The following is a 23,078-nucleotide window of genomic DNA, read 5'->3' as shown; positions in this document are numbered from 1 at the left end:
TTGTCTATCAAATTTATGTCATCTCAAAAATAACTGTCACATTGAACTTCAATTTTTTTAGGGACTAAAATAAATTTTCACGAGAAAGACTTTATTAAAGTTTCAAAAATATCAAAGTGGGAATGCTTTTTCTTATAGGAAAACGCCGATCGCTAGGATATTCTATCATAATCTATGTCAGCCTAACACGTGGACCGGGTACATCTTGGTGAGTGAACAAGATGTTAGCACACATTTGCTCAAATCTTGGTTGTTTCCATAAGTTTTTTTTTTTTTTTTTTTTGGAAAAATACAGTTGGCTACTTAAGTAGTTAGTTGAGTTCGCTACTTAAATAATAAACTTTATAAAATCTAATATTTTTGTCCCTCTCACCCTTCCTTCACGCCTTATGAAAATATTTTTATAAGATTTGTTGGTTAAAGTGCGAACTCAATTCGTTACTTAAATAACAAAATTTGTTTTTCTAGATTTTGCACCCTTCACCCCAAACCAGCGAGGGGATAAAATTGGCAACTAAGGGGCGCGTGAGGAGTTCAAGGAGTGCGAAAAGAAGAACTCAGCAAGTTATCAATTTTGGGCCTCTAATGTAAGCCCAAGTCTAGAGTAGTCGATGTTTTCTCTTTAGGCCCACATGATTCTTTTTCCTTGAATTTTACTTTTTTGCCCTTCAATAAAAACTTCGATTTCTACGAACCGAATTTTTTTTGCTTTAAAAAGAAAATCAGTTTCCATTAACCAAAGTTTTTTTTTTTTTAATTTTTATCGAGAGCAAAATTGAATTTTTTTGGGTTATAAAAGATAGTTGGGGGCCATAACATCAAGTAGTCACCACTGACCCCTCTCTCTCTATCTCTCTCTCTCTCTCTCTCTCTCTCTCTCTGAGATTCTGGCGCTCACCATCTTCACTGCACTTGCCAACTGCCAAGCCATATCTATGGCTTCTTCAGAGGAAAACAGTTTGGGGCAAAGGGTATCAGAAAAGGTAATTTCTTTATACAATTCTCTTCCAAAGAAAGGTAAACCTCAAGGCCGTGAAGTAACTGTTTTGGCTGCTTTTTTTCTCTCTTCTCCTTCCAATGGTACTCTCTTCTTATTTTTTCTCTTTTTTATTCAATACCCATTTACCAATTTTCAATTTTTAATCAAAAAATTAATTTTTTTTTTATTTGGGGTTTTAGAATTGAAGGTTGTTGCACTTGGAACTGGAACAAAATGTATTGGACGTTCTCTTTTGCGTCCTTATGGTGATATTGTTCATGATTCTCATGCTGAAGTTATTGCTAGAAGAGCTTTGATCAGGTTTCTTACATTTCTTTTTCATTTTTCTCTGTTGTTCTGTTTAATATTTTGATGTTTTTTCTTACTCTGTTGAATATTGATAGTATCATAGTATAGACTTGTTTGTGTATCGTATTCTTATATACCTATGAATCATTTACATAGACATTGACACCAAATTCAATATAGACACCAAATACGACACAGACACTAACATGTCTGCGCCAATAATAAATTTAGAAAATGGAATAATTGAATGCATTCACATGTGTCTGTGTCGGACACTAATATGTGTCGGACATGCCTTTAAATTGCAATGTCGGAGCTACATACATACTTTTATATTGCATATTTTCAATAGTTCTTTAACAAATTAGGTAGTGAATTCATTGTTTTCAACAAGGTTTTCAATCGCGGTTGCTTAGGAATTCTTCATATTGAGGAGAGTCATAGTTGATGTGTTAAATGTGACCGATGCAGCTTCAATTGCGGTATATGAAGCACAAACATGGACACTGACACTTTGGCATGGATAATAATTTGAGAAAGTTACATAATTCAATGTAATCATGTGTCGGTGTCGGATCGGACATGCGTCGGTGTTTGACACCGGGACATGCCTAATTTGAGGAGTGTCCTTGCGTCATAGATCACGGTTGTGAAGAGGTCAAAATACTTGATGTCGCAGCCGATACCAGACTTGCAAACCTTTTTTTATTTTTTCTCTAAAATTGTGGTTGCCGATTACCATAACATCTTGTAATGTGAGAAGATATTATTTCATTTGTTTCTATTTACACCAGGTTCTTCTATACACAGATTCAATATCTTTCTGAAACTAGTAGCAAGTCTGGACCTAGCAATGGATGCAAACGGTTCAAAGTTGATGATGACAACTTAGCATTTGAGTTGGACCAAGGATGTCTTGACAAACGGAAATATACCTTGAGAAGTGGTTGGAAATTACATATGTACATATCACAGTTACCATGTAATCTAATTCATCATTTTCCCCCTCTTTTCTTTCTCTAGTCAATTAGTCATCAAAATCCTTCTTTTGTTTGTTACTATCTGAGTTAGGTTCAAGGGTAATCTTATTTTTGTGTTGCATTTTGCAGGTGGAGATGCTTCATTGAGCTCGCTTGTCACTCCTTCGGAAAGTGTGCCTTTAGGAGAAAATGGTTCACATTCATCATTAAGTAAGCTAAATTTTATGTATAACATGATTGATTAAGTCCAAGAGAAAGCTTAGATAGTTGATATTAAGAAAATATTTAACATTTGATTGTACTTTTGGTTCCTTTTGGACTACGTGTTATTTTTGTCCCTCAAATTTTTGATCCAATAAAATACATCTATTTTCAAAATTTATCAAATTTCTTCCACCTAGGCTAGAACCCTTCATTTCTCATTTTTAAACAAATTTTTAGGGTTTTATAATCGATTTATGGTATATACTTTTTTTGTTTTTTGAAGGATTTATGGTATATACACTATACAGTAATTTGTCAATTGATAGAATTTGAAGGATTTGAAATCTTTTGATTTAGAGTGAAATGTTTTGCTTTGATTGGCGAGTTTTGAGCTGTAGAAGGGGAGAAACTATTTAATCAATTTAAAGTAGAAAATGGGAATGTGAGAGTTGTAAGTAAGAATAAAAGTGATAGACTTAAATACAACAATTAGAAGATTGAAACATCAAATTTGCTAAAAAGTTACTGGAAGATCAAGATTACACATTATCTATAATAGAGGGACCAAACGTACAATTAAACCAAAATATTTAAATTCCTAAGAGCTTTCTTAATAGCAAATATTTTCGCTGTATCTCTTTCCCTATTATTATTCTTCTTCAACAAATGCTCTTTGATGATAAATCTATGCAATATGATACCATAGTGGCCTTTTCCAATGTTATATTCAATGTATATTTTTAATTTGAAGATTAACTGTTGTTTTTAGTGGTCTGAAGAGAAATACGTTTGCCTTTCATTCCAGTTAATAGTTCAAAACAAATAGGGATGGTCCAGAGGAAGCCAGGTCGGGGTGATACAACCCTTTCAGTTAGTTGTTCTGACAAGATAGCTCGTTGGAACGTTGTCGGTGTTCAAGGTTAGATATGCTTAAGCCGAGGTTGTTTGTATGTCGGTAGTTGTTTCAAAATCATATACAAAGTTATTCTGCAAATGTTCCTGCTATAAACTAACAGTTTTATTACTGGACATACATGAAACACTTTTGACACTGAGGATCATACTGGTGTTTGTGTGAATGTAGGTGTTTGTGGACATACATGAAACACTTATTACAAATCTTACTTGTTCTTAAATGTTTATAGTTTAAATGTAAGCATAGATGTGAAGTTTGAGGTAGTCAGTCATATTTGAAAACATGAATTCGAGCTTTATGTTGATCTAATATTGGACTATATGTGGATTCAAATGTGAAGTAAAATAAGTGTGAATGATTACATTTTTCGGTTAAATATAATAACTCGGTTCATGTTATACCAGGAGCTTTGCTTTCGTACTTTCTCCAACCTGTATATCTTTCATCAATTACTGTTGGTCTGCCGCATATCAGTCCTGAAAATTTTAATTTGGAGGATAACTTGAAAAGTGCATTGTATGATCGTATTCGACACTTGGAGAACGAGCTAACATCTCCATTTCTAGTGAACCAGGTCTGTGGAATATTAAGTTTATCTGTGACTGAGATAAAGAATGAATTGTAGGACACTGATTTTTATGTGGTTTTCATTTCGTATATAGCCATTATTTTTCGCTGCCCCAGTACCACCAAAGGATTTTCAGCAATCTGAGAGTTCTGCTAACACTTTGACATGCGGGTACTTGCTTAAAAAAGTTCATATTACTGTATATTTTTTGTCGCATTTAGCTGAATCTGAATGCTTAAAATTTGCAGGTATTCTATATGTTGGAATGAATGTGGCTTACATGAAGTCACCCTTGGAACTACTGGAAGAAAGCAAGGTACATCTGCAAAAGGGGCACTCTATCCATCAACGGAGTCGTCTTTATGCAAGTAAGCGGTCAATTTGTACTTAGACTTAGACCTGGTGGATAAATAGCTCAATCAAGTACTTATAGCATTAACATTTATAATATAAGTGCTTTTGTATAAGCTATTTCTATAACAAAATATAAAATAAAGTTGAACTGTTGTCATATAAGCTGAAAGCTGTTTTCATAAGCTATTACGAAGAGCTTGTGGAATTAAGCTGAAATATGTTATAGATATGTCATAAACTGTTTCCAAAAGCTCTTTGAAATAGCATCACAACAAGTGCTTATGCCAGTAGAAAAGCTCAAATAAGCCTATATCGAAACAGGCTCCTAGGAGATATTTTTCTTGTCAAACACTCACTTGCTGTAATTGCTTTTCAGAAAGAGACTGTTGGAGGTTTTCTTGTCATTGAGAAAAGAGTGCTCGGCAAGGTCCTTGGACAACGAGGTTACTTACCGAGAACTTAAGGTATTTCATGCGATAATAGTTTAGTTTATGTCATCCCTATATACAGAGGAGATGAATGTTTTTTGTCTTCGCCTTTTCACCTTTTTGCTTGATGAATCCTTTGCAGGATGGAGCTGAAGAATATCATTTAGCTTCTAAACTTTTTAAAGGGAAGCCACCTTTTAGTAACTGGTTCGTGAAACCCTTGGACTGCGAGAAATTCCCTATTTCAAAATAATAATACATTTAAGCCTTGTTTGAGAGCGTGGTTTTTGAGGGAAGGGGACTAGGGGGAGGGTTTATGATATTGATAATCTCTCCTCTTGTTTGTCAGTTTTTAAAAGAGGAAAAAGCGTTCGGAGATTTCTTAAAAAACCCTCCAAAGCACTCTTGACCTTTTGCTTTTTCCGGTTCCCCCAATTTGGAGAGTTTATCATCTCTTTTAAACAAGGCGAGGGATTCTCGTCTCTTTCTGTCCCCTTTCCTCTCCTCTTAACTCCCAAACATAGCCTAAATTACCTATCTAAAGTGGAGAGCTTATAGTTGGTAGTTGAATGTGCCATCCAAAAGTTGCGTACCACACATATCCTTGTTTGTTTTGTGTGTGATTCGTGTTATGGCACCGGCACATAATACTTTATATTTATCCGTGGAATCTGTTTGAGTCTTATCCTTAGAAAATATGGGACACAAGAAAAATAAGATGGATCTGTAACCAAACACACTCTTAATGTTTTCTAAGACTTTGACTTTGAATTCACCATGGTTGAAATGAACATCAAGAGGACTTTATCTGGGATCCTATAGATGACAATATTGTTCAAGACCGTTGTATAATCTATGCAACTCACATTTTTTAGCTTTATTAATACCTTTTTGTGTTAATTGCACTACAAGTTACTACCATATTATGAAGGTCTTTGACTTTATAAATTTGAAAAAGGTTCCGGACCCTATTATATCGTTGAGTTAGTCCATATATTAAACCATTTATCTTTTTGTCAACTAGTCTGGTTGCTAGAATTTCATATTTAAAGTAAAATACTGGGAGTATCAATGTTTGAACCTCGGTCCCTGCATTTTGACATGCAATGTCCCTAAAGGTAAACTAGTGGAAGTATCAGAGTTTGAACCTTGGTCTTTGCATTTTACATGGAATGTTCTTACTAATTAAGCTATATTCATGGGGACATATTTAACTACTTATTATGAAGCAAGTATTTATAATTTAACAATTTGCTATCAATTTGGTCCCTAACTGTATCTTATACTTTTGACATGTCATTTTTCATTTTGGAACTTTTAGAATAAAAATATTTGTCTCACTTTAAATAAATCAAAATAATATTATTTAAAAAAGGTAACATAAATTTTTGCAAGTTACAAAATGAGATTTTAATATGAAAAGTTATACAAAAAATCAACAATAAAACTCAGTTTCTAGAAAAGTTAAAAACAAACCTTATATTGTTTTATGACAGTTAAAAACAATATATTAAATATTGTTTAACGTAATTATGAGAGTATAAAAAGTTGATGATCATTCACCTAAGCAAATATTCTTTCAAGACTTTAATTAAACTCTCATCATCTAAATGGCCATGACAACATTTAATGGCTTTTATGTTGTTTTGACCATTATGATTAGTTTTAATTTGTTTTTCAAAACATCTTTGTGTTCTGAAATTCCTCAACCACCTTCTGAAGGTCCATCAATTGATATTAATCTTCCTCAAGCACCTTCTGAAGGTCCATCAATTGATATTAATCCTGCTCCAAGGCCATTATCTTCATATGAAAAATATTTAAGTAATTGTGCAAGCAAATTAAACCCTGCAGAATGTGGTAAAGAGATATTCAAGAGTATATTTGTTGGAAATTCATTTGTTAGTTATTATTGTTGTCTAAGTCTTGTGATTGATGTTGGAGAATCTTGCCATTTTGACATGACAAGATATGCCGCCCAACTGCCGAAGTTTGCTAAAAACAAAAAGGAAATTTTAAATAGGAGCGAGAAAGTTTGGATTGATTGTCTTTATTGGGATACTAAAATAAATCCATAGATAAAAAAAAAATGCTATACTTGAAAATGAAAAAGCTAATATAAAATAATCATTTCAATTAATGGTTTTTATACCGATTTTATTTTCTAATTTTGTTTTCTTAATAAAAGTTTATATGATTGAATCTCAGAGACTCACCATAGTCAGAAGAAGTCTCAAGGCTTACGCAATATTTTCACAAATATTTTATGTTAAGTATAATTTTTGGGTGATACGAATTAACTCGGTAACTAACCAAACCAATCTTTGTTGCCTATTTTAAACCAATTTATAAATGAGCTAACAACATGTCAACATTATATTAGTTTCGAGAATAGTGAGCTAAGTATTACACTTTTCAACACATTTATGCGTGAAGTGATAAATACCATAAAAATGTACATACATACATACAACTGTAAAATTTTGAACTCAAATTTAAATGAAATTGTCTAATTTGTCAATATCAATATTATCAGTTGAACTACGTCTAGTACACTCAATACAATCTTTCATGGATTTCACTAAATTTATATGAAATCCACATAATATCCTAATTTTAATTAATAAAAGAGAGTTTGTTGCTAACAAACACTCCTTCAATTCTAATAGGTTTGATCTAATGATGAGAAGTTTGGGTAGTACGATATAGGTCATAGGATTGATTCTTGTGTATTTGGATGTTTTGTCTTTTACCGCTGATTCTTGTGTATTTGGATGTGGAGTGACTGAGTCGGCCCATCACTTATTTTTATCTTGTAGCATTGCTGGCTCTCTTTGGGACTTAGTTCGTGCGTGGGTTGGCATTTTACCGATGGATTTTATTACTTTGCGTGATCATTTTGTCCAGTTTACAACTTCCGCAGGTGTATCTCGAGCGCGACGATCTATGAAGCACGGACTCCGACACGGACACCGCGACACGACACGGACACGGACACCATGACACCGCTAATGTAAAAAATATAGGACACCGACACCGCTACATATTTATAAAACATATAAATTGAAAATCAAAATATATACATGTACATCTAATTTGAGCAAGTTATTTTTTAAAAAAAATTTTAAAACAAGAGATGATAGTATTTTACCTTTATTTATCCATCTACGATCGAAAAAACTAAAAATATCGTAATCAAAATGTAATGTCTTCAATCCCTCATTGATCAATATTGTTGTTTCTACACATCTTTAACTCTGGTAGATATGTCTAATATGTGCCTAAAGAGAATATAAGCAAAGAAAAAATAATTATTTTTCGGGACACTTGTCCGACACGTGTCATCCGAGTGTCTTACAGGTGTCGGACACCGATCAAAGGAGTGTCAAACTAAAGAAAAAATTGAATTTTTTCCGACACCGATATGAGCTATCCGACACGTGTCGGACGAGTGTCATACGAGTGTCGGACACCGACACGTGTCGGACACCGCGACACGCCTAATCATAGAGGTGTCGGTGCTTCCTAGGCGACAGTCTTTTCTGCAGCTTCTTTGGCTAGTTTGTGTTTGGGTGATATAGACAGAGAGAAATCATCGTTTGTTCAAAGGCTCAACAAGCACACCTCATCTCTTGTTGGATAAGATCAAGCTTTTCTCTTTTAGGTGGTTGAAGTCGACGAGTATTACGTTAGCTTCGAACTACCATAGTTGGTGGTCTAGTCCATTGTTGTGTTTGGGTCTTGTATGATTTGATTGTGATTGTATCTTTTTGACTCTATTGTAAACTTTTTTAGTCTACCTCGGTACGTCTTGTGCTGGGGAGGCTGTTTGTGTTAATATATTCCATTTTGGCTTCTTCAAAAAAAAAAAAAATCATAAGATTGATCGATCCCAACTCATTGTAAAAAATAAAAAAATTGCAACTTTGTTGACTTTGAATTAAGGAGTTAACCAAATTTATCGGGCAATAAACAATTGCGTGCTCAAAATGCAATGGACCTAACTTTTTTGGGTAGGCACAATGAAACAAGGCTTGTGAGAAAGAAGACTATCAAGCCTTGAGGTTATTGACCTAAGAATAATTAATTGTGTGCTACTTTTCTTTATAAAATAACGGTGTGCTATTTTTCATTGCTCATAACTAATCAAATAATTAATTGTGTGCTACTTTTCTTTGTACCACATATTACATATATAAGTGAACCATCTAATTTATAAGTGATTTACCATAAATTAATGTTTAAAACTATTAAAAAAATTTGTAACCCAAAAAAAAAAACTATTAAAAATTTTAATAAACGTCGACAATGTTTTTTAGAAGTAAAAATTTATGACTTTTTTTACCAAAATATATAAAAATTTATGACTCTCATTATTTTTACGATTAAAAACAATGACATGATTGATGTTAGTTCCAAACAAGTTACATATTCATTTTTGGTTTTTAATAAAACTGATATCAATTAAGTCATTATTTTTATCGTAAAAATGAGTATGATCACATATGATCATTAACTTATGCTTTGGAACAACGACATATATCGTCATTAGAATTTAAATTTTTTTAACGGCAAATACATATAATTTTGTTATATGTATTGAATAAAAATAGACCATCCTATATTTCCTACATATCATTCATTTAAATATAAACTATAAATCAAGCACATAAAGCTCCAATTAATTTTGGTACACTCAAAGTCATCTAGTTCAGCAAAATAAATCATGTCAAAAGCTGGAATTGCAAGCAAAATAGGGAAAGATTTCTTAGAGGAGCATCAACCACAAATCAAGTTTTTATTTTACTTCTCTTTTGGCTTATTTTTGTATATATTTTTCACTATAAAGATCCTTGATCACTAAACTAGCTAGTTCAAAGTTAACATAAACATACTTAAATGTTATCATGCAAAAAAAACCTAAAAGAAGCAAGCACGTGGATATATCTGACTATATATTTAGCTAGACTACTAGGTGAATCTTAACCTAATAAAAAAATTATAATAAAGTTTGCTTAATAATTTTGGCATATATATGAAGTAATTGACTAGCCAGTAGTATATAAATAAATACTGAAAATTTTCAGTCTACATTTTGGTACCTTTCCGTCCACGTAACATAATAGTGCCTAATTAATTGAGAACAAAGGAAACAAAGTCCATGTATATAACCGAACAATTATTTTTAAATATTTCTATTTTTTACATGAACCAATCACATTTTTTTAATACAATAATGCAAGAATTATAAATGGCTGTACCATTTGTCAAAAAAAAAAGGCTGTACCAAGACATACACATTTCTGACATTTTATAAATCTAAGGCAAAACATGAAAAAATAATTGATTTCATTTAATATAATATATTTTAATAGAAAAATAGTAATAACACAAAAATATAAATTGATGGCTAATATTATTACACCTTCCAAAATAGAAGAGAAAAAAATTTAAATAATAAACCACAAAAGTACAAAAACTAACACCTGAAAATTGATAGCTTTGCCGAATAGAAGTTAACTAATTTGCATAACAAAAATGGAAAATGGAGAATGTTCTACAGGATGAGATTGTAAAACTTCTACCGATTAATTTGTTGTTCGCGAGTTGACTAGACTAACTGAAATTAGTATTATTTTTTATAATATAATAGATATATAAAAAAACTTGGACCCTAGATATATACTCAGGACCGACCTTAGGATCGAAATCTCAATCGCTACATTTTAACTGAACTATGCTCATAAGTACTTGTAAGAGTATTATTGTATATGAGATTGGACTCAAATCAACCAAGTATATACCCATGCATTTTGAGCTTTCAAGTCTTGTTTGTTTGTACTTTGTATGCTTGCAAACGTTTAAAAACTGTAGCACAAATTGAGGAGTAAATAAAGGTCACAAACGTGGAATAGTCTTTATATTTTATACGTGTAATTAACATTATATATTTTAATATATATATTTTAGTTAGTCACCTCTATATGCTAGACTCACCCAAACAAACTTAGACTTAAACCAAACAAACTTAGACTTAGAACTAAGATTAATAGAATTCAAAGACCATGTTCATTTTACATCCATAGTTCCACTCTCCCTTTCAACACCATCTTATATACTTTTTGAGATTCTCATGTGTGCACAATTTCCTCATCACACAAGATTTTGAGAAGCTTGATTCAATTCAAACATGAACAAGGATAATGAAACATATCTCAAACTTTTCGGCGGCGGCGGCGGTTCTAATCATCAAAAGAGGTGTATGTTCTCCAAGAAGGCTAAGGTTACAGCAATTACCACCACCACTGTGGTTGCCTTGTTTTGCTTTGTAGCCACTTTTTGTGATTTTGCAGCCTGGAATACTGTGAGTTATTTATGCATATAATCATATATAGCTTTCTTTATATCATTGAAAGAAAATTTGAATCAGCAACGGAATTAGAGACCAATTTGATATTTTCATCTTCAATTTTTTCGTCGCTAAAAATTAAGAACGGTTTCATTTTTTCTTTTGATAATTTTTGTTTGTAATTCAACTTTTTCTCATAGATATAATATGCAAATATATTTTTTATAAATTTTTCTCCTCATCAATTGTGCTATATATTGATGCATCATCAATACCATGGTAGAAAATTCAAGTAGCTGAGCTCAAATTGTTCATGAGCATTAGTTATAATATGCTGAAACTATTTTTAATAGTTATATTTTATTTGTCTCTCTGGTGACTTATATATCACTATGGTATCTTTTTCCAAGAGATACTATGATAGAAATTTTGTCTTTTTAATTGATTTGAGCTAAAGAGTTAAAGAAATGCAAGGAGAAAGAAAAACATATATACTTTGACTGTTTCAAAATAAAAAAGTAGGAAACTCAAATAAATTCATAAAAGGATAGAATATAATCAATTGAAATATATATATATATATATGTTAAGCATGCGGTATTGGAAAAGAAAATTTTAGACTTGAGCCTATTGTTTTATGACAAAATAAAACTAGTGTTTGGAGCCTAATTGTATCCCACACATAAGTTTTTATTGACATGTCATCAATCACATAATCTAAGAATATTTTTTTTATTAATTGTTGATTAACATTAGAATTACATTAGTCCCCTTGATCATACTAGAACTCTTCACAACAACAAGTTGGAAGTATTAACATTCATACATCAGATGAGCGGTATCCTGACATAAGTTTATAGGTAGAAATAATTTTTATCTTATAAAGTATAAACTGGTTTTATAAAATTAAGTTAGGCTAGTTTTTAATTTTAAGAATTTTGTCACATACAAATATAATTTTAACAAGAAACTAATATTAAATTTTTTGTTTATTAAAGTACATAATTGCAGGGAGTTATCAAAACAAATACAAAGAACAAGAATTTCCACTTAGATGCATCAAAGGAGAAAACAATGAGACACAAACATGTCCAAGAGACTACCCTACAAAACATAACCCAACAAATCAAAATAGCAATATTTGTCCTTCATACTTTAGATGGATCCATGAAGATCTAAAACCATGGAAAGAAAAAGGGGTTACAAGAGAAATGTTAGAAGGAGCAAAAAGAACAGCAAATTTTAAGGTTGTGATTGTTGATGGAAAATTGTATGTGGAAAAGTATAGAAAGTCAATTCAAACAAGAGATGTTTTTACATTGTGGGGTATATTGCAATTATTGAGGTTGTATCCTGGAAAATTGCCTGATTTGGAACTTATGTTTGATTGTGAAGATAGGCCTGTTATTCATTTGGATAATTTTCAAGGCCCAAATGCTTCTCCACCTCCTTTGTTTAGATATTGTTCTGATCAATGGAGCTTAGATATTGTGTTTCCTGATTGGTCCTTTTGGGGATGGTAAGTACTAACTTCATTTACATCATGTTTTTGATACATTTGGATTGTATGCACTAATGCATCCTTCAACGATTCATATTTAAAACATTCATGCAATTCGATCAAATTTTCTTTCAATCTGAAACGTTAGATTAAGATGGAACGATCAGATTTATCCTAATTGTATGAGTGCACTTTTTATCTTTCTATTTTGGTCAATCCACAATTTCAGCCACCCCCACTCCCCGCGCGCACATACACACACATTTTTTATTTCTAGATTTTAAATTATGCAATTTTAGTTCCTCTAACAAGTGAATAATTCTTACGTGAAAATAATCATTTAGACACATTATTTGAGCGCATACATAAATTTTCATTATTTTCCGTTTAATTTCTATCTTTTTACAAGTATGTGTGTATTCAAATTTTGTTATCAAATTTTTGTGTCCACTCAAGACTTACTCCCAACAAGTTTATAGGAGATCAACATCTAGCTAATCAACATTTTTACTTATAACAGGGCAGAGACAAATATAAAACCATGGAAAGAGACCCTTAAAGATATAAAAGAAGGGAACAAAAAGAGCAATTGGAAGGATAGAGTACCTTATGCTTATTGGAAGGGTAACCCTCATGTTGCTTCAACTAGGCAAAATCTTCTACAATGCAATGTTACATCAAAAAATGAATGGAACACTCGCCTATATATACAAGTATTTCTTTTAATCAATGTTGAATCAAGTTTTTCAATAATTCACATCAAAGGAAGATTAATTCATTGTTTATATGTTTGTGTCATAGGATTGGGTGAAAGAATCTACTCAAGGTTACAAGAAATCCAGTTTAGGGGACCAATGCACCCATAGGTATGTATAAAATATGCTTTGGTAAAGTGGAATTTTTACATACATTTTTTGACTTAATGATATATGTGCATTGTTGGCTTGTCATAGGTATAAGATATACATTGAAGGGTGGGCTTGGTCTGTTAGTGAAAAATACATATTGGCTTGTGATTCCATGACATTATATGTTAGGCCAAATTTCTATGATTTTTTCATCAGAGGCATGGATCCATTACAACACTATTGGCCTATTAGAGACAATAGTAAATGCACCTCTCTTAAGTTTGCTGTTGAATGGGGCAACAAACATGCTGATAAGGTCAATCTCTCTCTCTCTCTCTCTCTCTCTCTCTCTCTCTCTCTCTCTCTCTCTCTCTCTCTCTCTCTCTCTCTCTCTCTCTCTCTCTCTCACTATATTTAGTATTTGAGTATAGTAATATGTAATGTCTCTTCATTTTTTTTACGCATGCGTTCGATCATATTTTATTATCTTGATACACTATTGCAAAAGTAATTACACGATAAAATAAACATGACACGAGAGATGTTTTTATCCCTTCCAACTCTTTATGAAAAAATCATTCTGACCGGATGCACCGTTTCAAACAAATAAAAACTATGACTTTTCTCTGAATACGTCTTTTCAGAGGTGAGTTTTTTTTCCTTTATCTAAAACGGTGCATCCAGATGGAATCGGTTTTTTAGAAATAGTGGAAGGCTAACTAGATATAAGAAATTTTATGTTACATCATCACATGTCTTACATTCCCTAAAATTTACATTCTAGGCACAAGCAATGGGAGAAGCAGCTAGCAAATTCATACAAGAGGATTTAGACATGAACAATGTATACAATTACATGTTTCATCTACTAAATGAATATGCAAAACTCTTGAGATTCAAACCAACAATACCTGAAGGAGCTGTGGAATTTTGTTCTGAAACAATGGCATGTGATGTAAATGGTACACAAAGGAAGTTCATGGAAGAGTCAATGGTGAAGTTTCCTAGTGATTCAAATCCATGCACTATTCCTCCTCCATATGATCCTTTCACTTTACAAGAACTTTTAGAGAGAAAAGCTAATTCAACAAGACAAGTAGAAATTTGGGAAGATGAATATTATAAAAACAATGAACAAAAAAATTGGGAAGATGAACTTTTAGCTTAATTGTAAGTTGTAACTTTTTTTTTAGCTGCTTTTGTTGTATTAATTAATATTCCTCAATTTTTTCAGAACCACTCTCTCCCTTAAAAATTGAGGGGAAAATCATGGTTGCTATTTTCTTTTATACTCATATATTCATATTTAACAGAAATTAATTCACATTATTGTTTTTCTAGTTAATGTATTTGCAAAGGTTCCAAGATTACATGATTAATGCTTTATCCTAAATAATTTGAAGTCAGTTATTTTTAAAATAACAAGAAAAATAAATAAAATATTTATCATAAAATAAATCAGAGGCTTAAATTTTCTCAGATTTAAAAAATAAAAAATAAAGTCCCCATGAGCTTAGCTCAATTGGTAGGGACATCGCACAGGAGCCCGGGTTCGAACCCGGAACACTCCACTTATTCACCTTTAAGGTGAATTTTCTAGCCACTAGACTTCCTTGACAAAAAAAATTTAAAAAAAGAAAGAAAGAAAATATATGCTACTACAAAAATGCAATTTATTGCTATAAAATGGAAATCATAAAATCTAATGAAATGCAAGAACTACATCATGACGTTAAATTAATTCCAACCATCCCGTGTTTTCTGCCGCATGCCAAATTGATGTGGTTGTTCTTTTGTCTTTTTCTTTTTAAGTGCAATTTTTGCCTTTCTATGTACAGCCATCGTACCAAATAGCAATGCTGATGCTGTAAAAATTTAAAACAATTTAGCCCCTCAAACATGGAATTAGATTAGTTGAGTGGAGTTAGTATGGGTCATAAGAGCGCGAACATGGCATTTTTCATATTGGGCTTAGAACAATCATATAAGTGAGTTGGACACTACATTTTTACCCAAAATTTTAAGGTATTAGGTTTATGGGTGTTATAAAGTCTTTAACCTCCATTTTTCTAAGTACGAGTCATTCAATTTTTTATGCTCCCTCTCAGACGGAAGCTGTTTTTGTCCATACACTTGCACTGTTGTTGTCGTTGCCATTGTTGCTGCACTCAACGAGACACACTGCTCGACCATCTTTATCAGGAAGACTTTTAAGACAAGAAGGCGGTTGAACCCTTCGTCGAACCATCGACTTTGATGCCATTGTAGAGCCATGAAAAAGTATGAAGTCGCCAGAGAGATCATCCATACTGGACTCAGGGCAACCATATAATTAAGTGAGTTGGACACCGAACTTTTATCAAAAACCTTAAGACATTAAATTTATAGGTCTTCTTGTTTATAAAGTCTTCAACCTACATATTTCTAAGCAATGTGGAATTAAATCACCTCACACTTGCCACAAGGGTTAATACCTTGAAATCGTCGAAATAAGATTGGACAATTTATCTGATTTTAATCGGACAACTTTGAATTTGCCGACTGTGCAAGTCCACACAAATTGAATCCCACGAACACAAATGAATTTTGACAATGGTTATATTAAAGCAATGAATGAACATTTATTTCAAAGTAACGCGACAACATAAACACTCATAATGGGTAACACGCTATTAGTGGTGGTCTCAAGGACTTGGAGACCCTAATCCTAAATGGCAAATATAATATATTTTATAAATATAAAAACATAAAGTGTAAAAGAGAAAGTTTAGGAAAACAAATAAGCACCAGAAGTATTCTCTACAAGAACTCAACTAAATATAAGGTAAGGCGAGAAAAGAAGACGTTACTTCATGATTTCCAAATAGTCCACACAATAGTATCTAAAATTAACAACCACTCAGTCTATCTTTTCACCCATGTCCATGCCCAAGAAAGCCTCAAAAAATTCCTAAAACAATACAAGGAGGCACCAGCTCAACACCCAATTACTATCGAAGAATATCATACCAACCTGGTAAAATTTGATTACAATAACCAAATAAGTGAGCAGTACAGCTCACTCAAGCCATAATCCACACACACACGTAGAAGCACTAACATTCCTAATGACACCCCGCTGCCAGATATAAGTGATTAAATTTTGGTTTTGGCTAAAAGAATTAAAGAGATGAATATCTTTTTTGCAGGAAAAATTTCTTTTGACAGGAAATTACAGAAAGACGCTGAACATGAGATATTGGGTGAGTTTGTTTAAGTTTTTGAATAAAAAAATGATTTTATTTTGAAGAATCTATAGATTTTTTTAAAAAAAAAATCTAAAGTTATTTTCTGATTGTTTATTATCTTAAAATTTTTTTTTTTTTTTAAAAAAAAAATATGAAGCTCATATACTCTAAGTTCTTGTTTATTAAAAAAATAAATTTTTAAAAAATAAAAATCTGTATTGAAATTTAATTCCTAGTCAAACCACCTAAGTCTCCTTACCAAAAAAAAAAAAAAAACCTAATCTAAATCCCTCTAAGGCGTTTCATTCTCTCCACAAATGAATGATAGTGTAAATTTCTCAACCCTTGGTCAATATTGAATACAATGACAGAGATTTTCTAGTGACAAGTGGAGCTGCTACACAGGTTTTTTAATATGCAATTCCAACTTTATAATTATACATATATATAAAATTAACTAGTGGTCCAGCTGTAGATCCATCATCCATCAACAATGAAGGGAATACATTAATTAATAATAATACATTATAAATAATAAATTCATCCACTAAAATTACTTAGATGAGAGGAAATAAATATCTTATATATTAATCAAGAGCTTAGATTCAATCTCTAACTTAGACATGCAGTACTCTTAAATTTTTTAAGGAGAGTTCGTCGCCCATTTGATGGATTAGTCTCTACAGTTACGCGTAGATCATATCTGATTTACGAAGAAAATATATCTTCAGGTGTTCGATTTCTGAGTATTTACATATATAAAGTTCGGTTAAAAGAAAAGAACTCACAAATTCCCCAAAAGTGGTTAAAACTTTGTAAATATAACATGATAAAAAAATATAATACTCCTATATAATACTACTACATTAAAATAATTATTGAAGATAATTTAATATTCATAGATTCATTCAATACACATAAATTTTCTAAAAATAAACGTAGCTACCTACCAAAAGACTCAAAACAAACAAGGACCATGTTCATTTTCTACATCCATAACTCCTCAATCCCCTGAAACACACTCTGTTTTTAACTTAGTTCAACTTCAAGCATGAACAAAATCTATCAGAAACTCTTCTATGGCGGTTCTAATCAACAACAGAAGCGGTTTATGTTCTCCAAGAAAGCTAAAGTTTCATGCTTAGTGGCGGCTTCTTTTTGTGCTTTTGCTGTCTGGACTGTGAGTCACTTCTGCATAATAAAGTACCATTCTTTTTTACATCATCAATATCATTTATTTATAAATATATTGTTTATTCATTTTTCCATTTTGTTTCCATTTTTGTATACTAAATAGTGTTCAAACTTTAAACATCATGTTATCATGTTATGTATATTTAACAAATTTTAGACCAAGTTTAATTATGTTAAGCATGACCAAAGACACTTAAAAATAAAAACTACACTTTTTAGCTAATTAATTTATTGAATGATGTATCATTTTTTTCTTTCATTATTTGTTGATTTAACATTAGAATTATACAAGTTAAAACCCTTTATCATTATGTTAACATTCTTGACATCAAATTAGAACTATTAGCATTAATCAATGTTGTGACATAAAATTGATCTAGGAAGGAGCTAATCTACCATATTAAATTTTTTTATTTTATATAAAAAATGTTAGTATTTTCTCCTTCATCAGAGTATCTTCTGATATTAGAATTATTTTTGAAGTACGTATTTGCAGGCATTTCGATTCCATTCTTCCACAAAGATAGACTTCGCAACCAAGAAGATTATCTTCTCGGATGTATAAAAGGAAAATCTTTCAAGAAAACATGTCCAAAAGATTACCCTACAAAACATAACCCAACAAATCAAAATAGCAATATTTGTCCTTCATATTTTAGATGGATCCATGAAGATCTAAAACCATGGAAAGAAAAAGGGATCACAAAGGATATGTTGGAAAAGGCAAAAAAGACAGCAAATTTCAAACTTGTGATTGTGAAAGGGAAAGTGTATGTGGAAAAGTATAGAAAATCAATTCAAACAAGAGATTTTTTTACTTTGTGGGGTATTTTGCAAATATTAAGGTTGTATCCTGGGAAATTGCCTGATTTGGAACTTATGTTTGATTGTGAAGATAAGCCTGTTGTTCCTTTGGATAAGTTTCATGGCCCAAATGCTAAACCACCTCCTTTGTTTAGATATTGTTCAGATCAATGGAGTTTGGATATTGTGTTTCCAGATTGGTCCTTTTGGGGATGGTAAGTGCTAAATATAACCCTCTTTTCCTTCTTTCTATTTATATACTTATTTGTCTCTATATATAACTGTGGACTATTCACTAAATCATAAGAGAATTAACAAAGTTATTACTTAGTAATAAGCCATAAGCCAATAGGTTTCGTCTTGTGGTGAAAAAATTGAGTAAAATGCATGTGGTTTTGGGTTTGATTTTCATTGACTCCATTGTAAATAAAATTTAGTACTTAGTAATAATATTTATATACCTTCTGTCCCAAAATATAAGCAAAAACTGGTCAAAAGAAATTTAGACCAAATACATCAACTTTTGTCGACTCATTTTTATATATATTTTGGGACGGAAGAAGTACTTCTTTGTCTTTATATAATATTAAATTTTAGTAATATTTGTTATTATTTTACAAGTTTATTTTTTAGAATTGAGAATTGGTTTATGTTTCTATTTTATTATAGGTTGCAAAAATGATGAAGCATAATTTATAGTAGGTTGATAATGAGTTAAAATTTGAAGAAATTTTATAAAAGTTAGAAGGAACATGTCAAAAAGTTACTATTATTAACTACTCTCTCCGTCCTTAATTATAAATAATTTTTCACTTTTTAGAATCATTGGAATAACTAATGTATTTGGTCTATTATTAAAGTTAAATACATTAACAATCTAATAAATCTAACGAATGGAGATTAGCTTATACTCCCTTCAGAGTTTAATCCAACAAGCATTGGTATCATAGGTGTCTAGTTTTTTTGGTAGAAGGAACCTCTGAAAAAGAAAATTATAGTTTGTTAAATAAATATTTATCTTTTATTACTATGTAGTAGGTCTTTGACTTTGAAGTTTTTTTTTTTTTTTTTTTAAATAGATAGACTTCTAAACATATAAGATCAATAAACATATATTTATTTTATGATTTTATATTTTCTGGTCCATTGAGATATTTTTTCATGGGACTGGATCCTCTCCAGTCACATGAGAGGTCTAGTGAGATCTCGACCATTCAAAATTAAAGAATTAAAATTAAAACAAAAAAAAATAGAAAAATTGAATGGTGTGGATAACACTATATAATAATGTCACGGGAGGTAACCCGCTCCCATGTTTTCATTTCATAATATCTTTTTGGCCCATTGATACTCCCAATTAAGTTCCACAAAATTCTAAAGTTTTATTAATATCCTTTTCAATCTAACTATTATTCAACACTTCTAGTCTTAATATTCTTTGCTTATAATAACAGGGCAGAGACAAATATAAAGCCATGGGAAAATACCCTAAAAGATATAAAAGAAGGGAACAAAAAGACCAATTGGAAGGATAGAGTACCTTATGCTTATTGGAAGGGTAACCCTTATGTTTCTCCAACTAGGCAAAATCTTCTACAATGCAATGTTACATTAGAAAATGATTGGAATACTCTCCTATACATACAGGTATTTTTTTCCATCAATTATGCATAAATTTCCACTAAAATTCTCATCAAATGCAAACTAATGTATTGTGTATATTTGGATCACAGGACTGGGTACAAGAATCCAATCAAGGTTACAAGAAATCTAGCTTAGGAGATCAATGCACTCATAGGTACATGAATAAATTTAACTATATAACTATACATATATAGTATGAATTTAAATTTATTTAATGATCACATCACAACTTTATTAAATCACATGACTTTTGTTTTTTATTTTAACAATTCTTAGTATATTTGAAGATAAAATTTGGACCGGGCGAGACCCAGAAATTTAGACTAGGCCCAATTGATCACAATTGATCAGGTCCAAAACACCCCAGTGGGACACGTTATGGGAGAAAAAGCAGACTCCCTCGACCCGGTGGAGGTATTATCGCCCTAAGTGGTTGGGGGCTCGTACATATAGTAGTAAGGCATTACCTAACAGATCTATCACGTTTTACGTAATAACCAAACCCTAAAGCTTGAGCTCAGATCAAGCATTAACCTAACACGATACATGCAAGAACAAAATTAAATTAACTTCTCACTATCTCGTAAAAAAGATCCTCTTATTTGACATGCATGTTAGAATTAGTTGAATATCGTTTAAGATAATTTCAACCAATAATAACTAACTTGTAACATTCTTAAACAATTTTCAACTAATTCTAACGACCTGTATATAACTAACTTTGTAACTAACTACCTTACATATATATTGGGACATAACATGATACATATGTTTTTGACTTGGCATAGGTACAAGATATACATAGAAGGATGGGCTTGGTCAGTTAGTGAGAAATACATTTTAGCATGTGATTCCATGACATTATTTGTAAGATCAAATTACCATGATTTTTTCATAAGGGGCATGGTGCCATTACAACACTATTGGCCTATTAGAGACAGTAGTAAATGTACCTCTCTTAAGTTTGCTGTGGAATGGGGCAACAATCACACTCATAAGGTACTAAAAATTCTTTATTTTAACACATTTAAATGAGCTAGGAAGAACTATGATTTTATTTGTCATAAGATAATTTTGTTGCATGATTTCTTACATTATCTAAAATCATGTAATAGGCACAAGAAATTGGAGAGGCTGGTAGCAAATTTATACAAGAGGATTTAGACATGAACAATGTATACAATTACATGTTTCATTTACTAAATGAATATGCAAAGCTTTTGATGTTCAAACCAACTATACCGCGAGGCGCCGTGGAATTTTGTCCTGAAAAATTATTGTCATGTACTAACGGTAACAAAAGGATGTTCATGGAAGAATCAATGGTGAAGGTTCCTAGTGATTCAAATCCATGCACTATTCCTCCTCCATATGATCCTTTAAGTTTACAAGAATTTTTAGAGAGAAAAGCAAATTCAACAAAGCAAGTAGAAATTTGGGAAGATGAATATTGGCAGATAAAAGAAGGGGCAATAGTATAGGCATAGTTTTGTTTATTTTTGGACAGTATTGCATAGTTTTTATTTATTTTTGGACAATATTAGCATAGCTTTTACTATTTTTTAGTAGAAATTTACATTCATATTCTTCTATGAACTCTGATTAATGTATATGCAATTGCTACAAGATTAAAGGGATGATGATATGGGGACAGTTACCTGAGCTGAACCGTTACAACAGTTTGATATAAAATCAAATCTTTTAAAGAGAGTCTTGTTGCCCCCGACTACTTTTTATGATTTTATTTAAAAAAATTATTTATTAAACATTTCAATTCTCACACATTTTCATAAAAATTTCAAAAAAAATGAAAGTATATTGTATTTTCACATGGCATAAGTCTTCAGACTATATTTGAAGTAGAAATGTGTTTGAGCAGTTGCATTTAATAAATTAAAGAATAATATCTATCATTAAAAATAACTAGTCCCACACCCGTGCGATGCACATGTGTTATGTGGTATTTTATATTATAATGTTGAAAAATTATTCGTATAAATTGTAACAATAAGTATTATAAAATGAAAATAATAATAATAATAATAATAATAATAATAATAATAATAATAATAATAATATAAAAGTGATGTACTTATCACTTCCTCCAACCAATATATATACCTATATGTATAGAGAATGAGTACGGACCATCAAAATTGAATGAATTTTTTTTTTTGTGGGGTGCGCCAGCCAATGCAATAGTGCAACGCATAGGCGACACACTAAAATTGAATGAAATATGATAATGATAATGGTTATTATATATTTCAATCCCATAACCTAACTTTTTGCATAACCTTCACTCTTCTCTAAAATTATAATGTAATTAAGTCAATAATGTATACACTCTTCGTATTTTTTTGTGTGACTAAATTATAAACTCTTTGTTGTTTCTATGAAAACGGTTGACATTTAAATGGGATAAATGTTGAAAGAGAATCCAACTATGTTCATCTTCATTGTCACTAAGAAATGTTATAATAATGTAAAAAAGTGTAACATCTTGTGACATCAATTTTTGGATAATTGGAGAGGTATAATTCAATAATAATGTAGAAAATTGTAACATCTTGTGACATCAAATTTTGGATAATTGGAGAAACATAATTCTTTATTATTTATTATGAGATTGATATAATATAAAAAAAAAAATAGAGATGAGAATGATATAATATAAGGAAGTGATGTGGAAATAAAAAAAAATAGAGATGAAAATGATATAATATAAGGAAGTGATGTGACATTATTGTGTGATTTAATTGGATGTAAGTGG

General features: G+C 31.2%; 3 protein-coding genes across 4 annotated transcripts; all 3 read left to right on the top strand.

Annotated features, from left to right (window-relative positions):
* The first annotated feature begins 824 nt into the window (after positions 1 to 824).
* On the top strand, positions 825 to 5,643 carry LOC123894393 (tRNA-specific adenosine deaminase TAD1). Its single transcript, XM_045944389.1, has 10 exons — positions 825 to 1,080; positions 1,180 to 1,300; positions 2,083 to 2,270; positions 2,398 to 2,478; positions 3,278 to 3,391; positions 3,793 to 3,962; positions 4,051 to 4,127; positions 4,205 to 4,324; positions 4,687 to 4,774; positions 4,881 to 5,643. The coding sequence occupies exons 1-10, from the start codon at positions 936 to 938 to the stop codon at positions 4,989 to 4,991; spliced, it is 1,215 nt and encodes a 404-aa protein (XP_045800345.1). The 5' UTR covers positions 825 to 935; the 3' UTR covers positions 4,992 to 5,643.
* Positions 5,644 to 10,714: 5,071 nt separating this feature from the next.
* On the top strand, positions 10,715 to 14,760 carry LOC123894391 (O-glucosyltransferase rumi homolog). Its single transcript, XM_045944386.1, has 6 exons — positions 10,715 to 11,102; positions 12,086 to 12,606; positions 13,109 to 13,301; positions 13,390 to 13,454; positions 13,542 to 13,752; positions 14,221 to 14,760. The coding sequence occupies exons 1-6, from the start codon at positions 10,929 to 10,931 to the stop codon at positions 14,602 to 14,604; spliced, it is 1,548 nt and encodes a 515-aa protein (XP_045800342.1). The 5' UTR covers positions 10,715 to 10,928; the 3' UTR covers positions 14,605 to 14,760.
* Positions 14,761 to 17,543: 2,783 nt separating this feature from the next.
* Positions 17,544 to 22,013, top strand: LOC123894392 (protein O-glucosyltransferase 1-like). 2 transcript variants are annotated; one of them, XM_045944387.1, is made up of 6 exons: positions 17,544 to 17,843; positions 18,341 to 18,876; positions 20,116 to 20,308; positions 20,395 to 20,459; positions 21,094 to 21,304; positions 21,421 to 22,013. In XM_045944387.1, exons 1-6 carry the CDS (start codon positions 17,715 to 17,717, stop codon positions 21,784 to 21,786), a joined length of 1,500 nt encoding a protein of 499 aa, XP_045800343.1. In that variant the 5' UTR covers positions 17,544 to 17,714; the 3' UTR covers positions 21,787 to 22,013. The 2 variants fall into 2 exon arrangements, with proteins under 2 accessions (XP_045800343.1, XP_045800344.1); XM_045944388.1 differs by having other exon boundaries at positions 17,544 to 17,866.
* The last annotated feature ends 1,065 nt before the right edge of the window (positions 22,014 to 23,078 follow it).

This window comes from Trifolium pratense, linkage group LG7 (genome assembly GCF_020283565.1).
Source record: "Trifolium pratense cultivar HEN17-A07 linkage group LG7, ARS_RC_1.1, whole genome shotgun sequence".
NCBI classification, from domain to species: Eukaryota; Viridiplantae; Streptophyta; class Magnoliopsida; order Fabales; family Fabaceae; genus Trifolium; species Trifolium pratense.
This window is presented reverse-complemented; position numbering and strand designations above follow the sequence as displayed.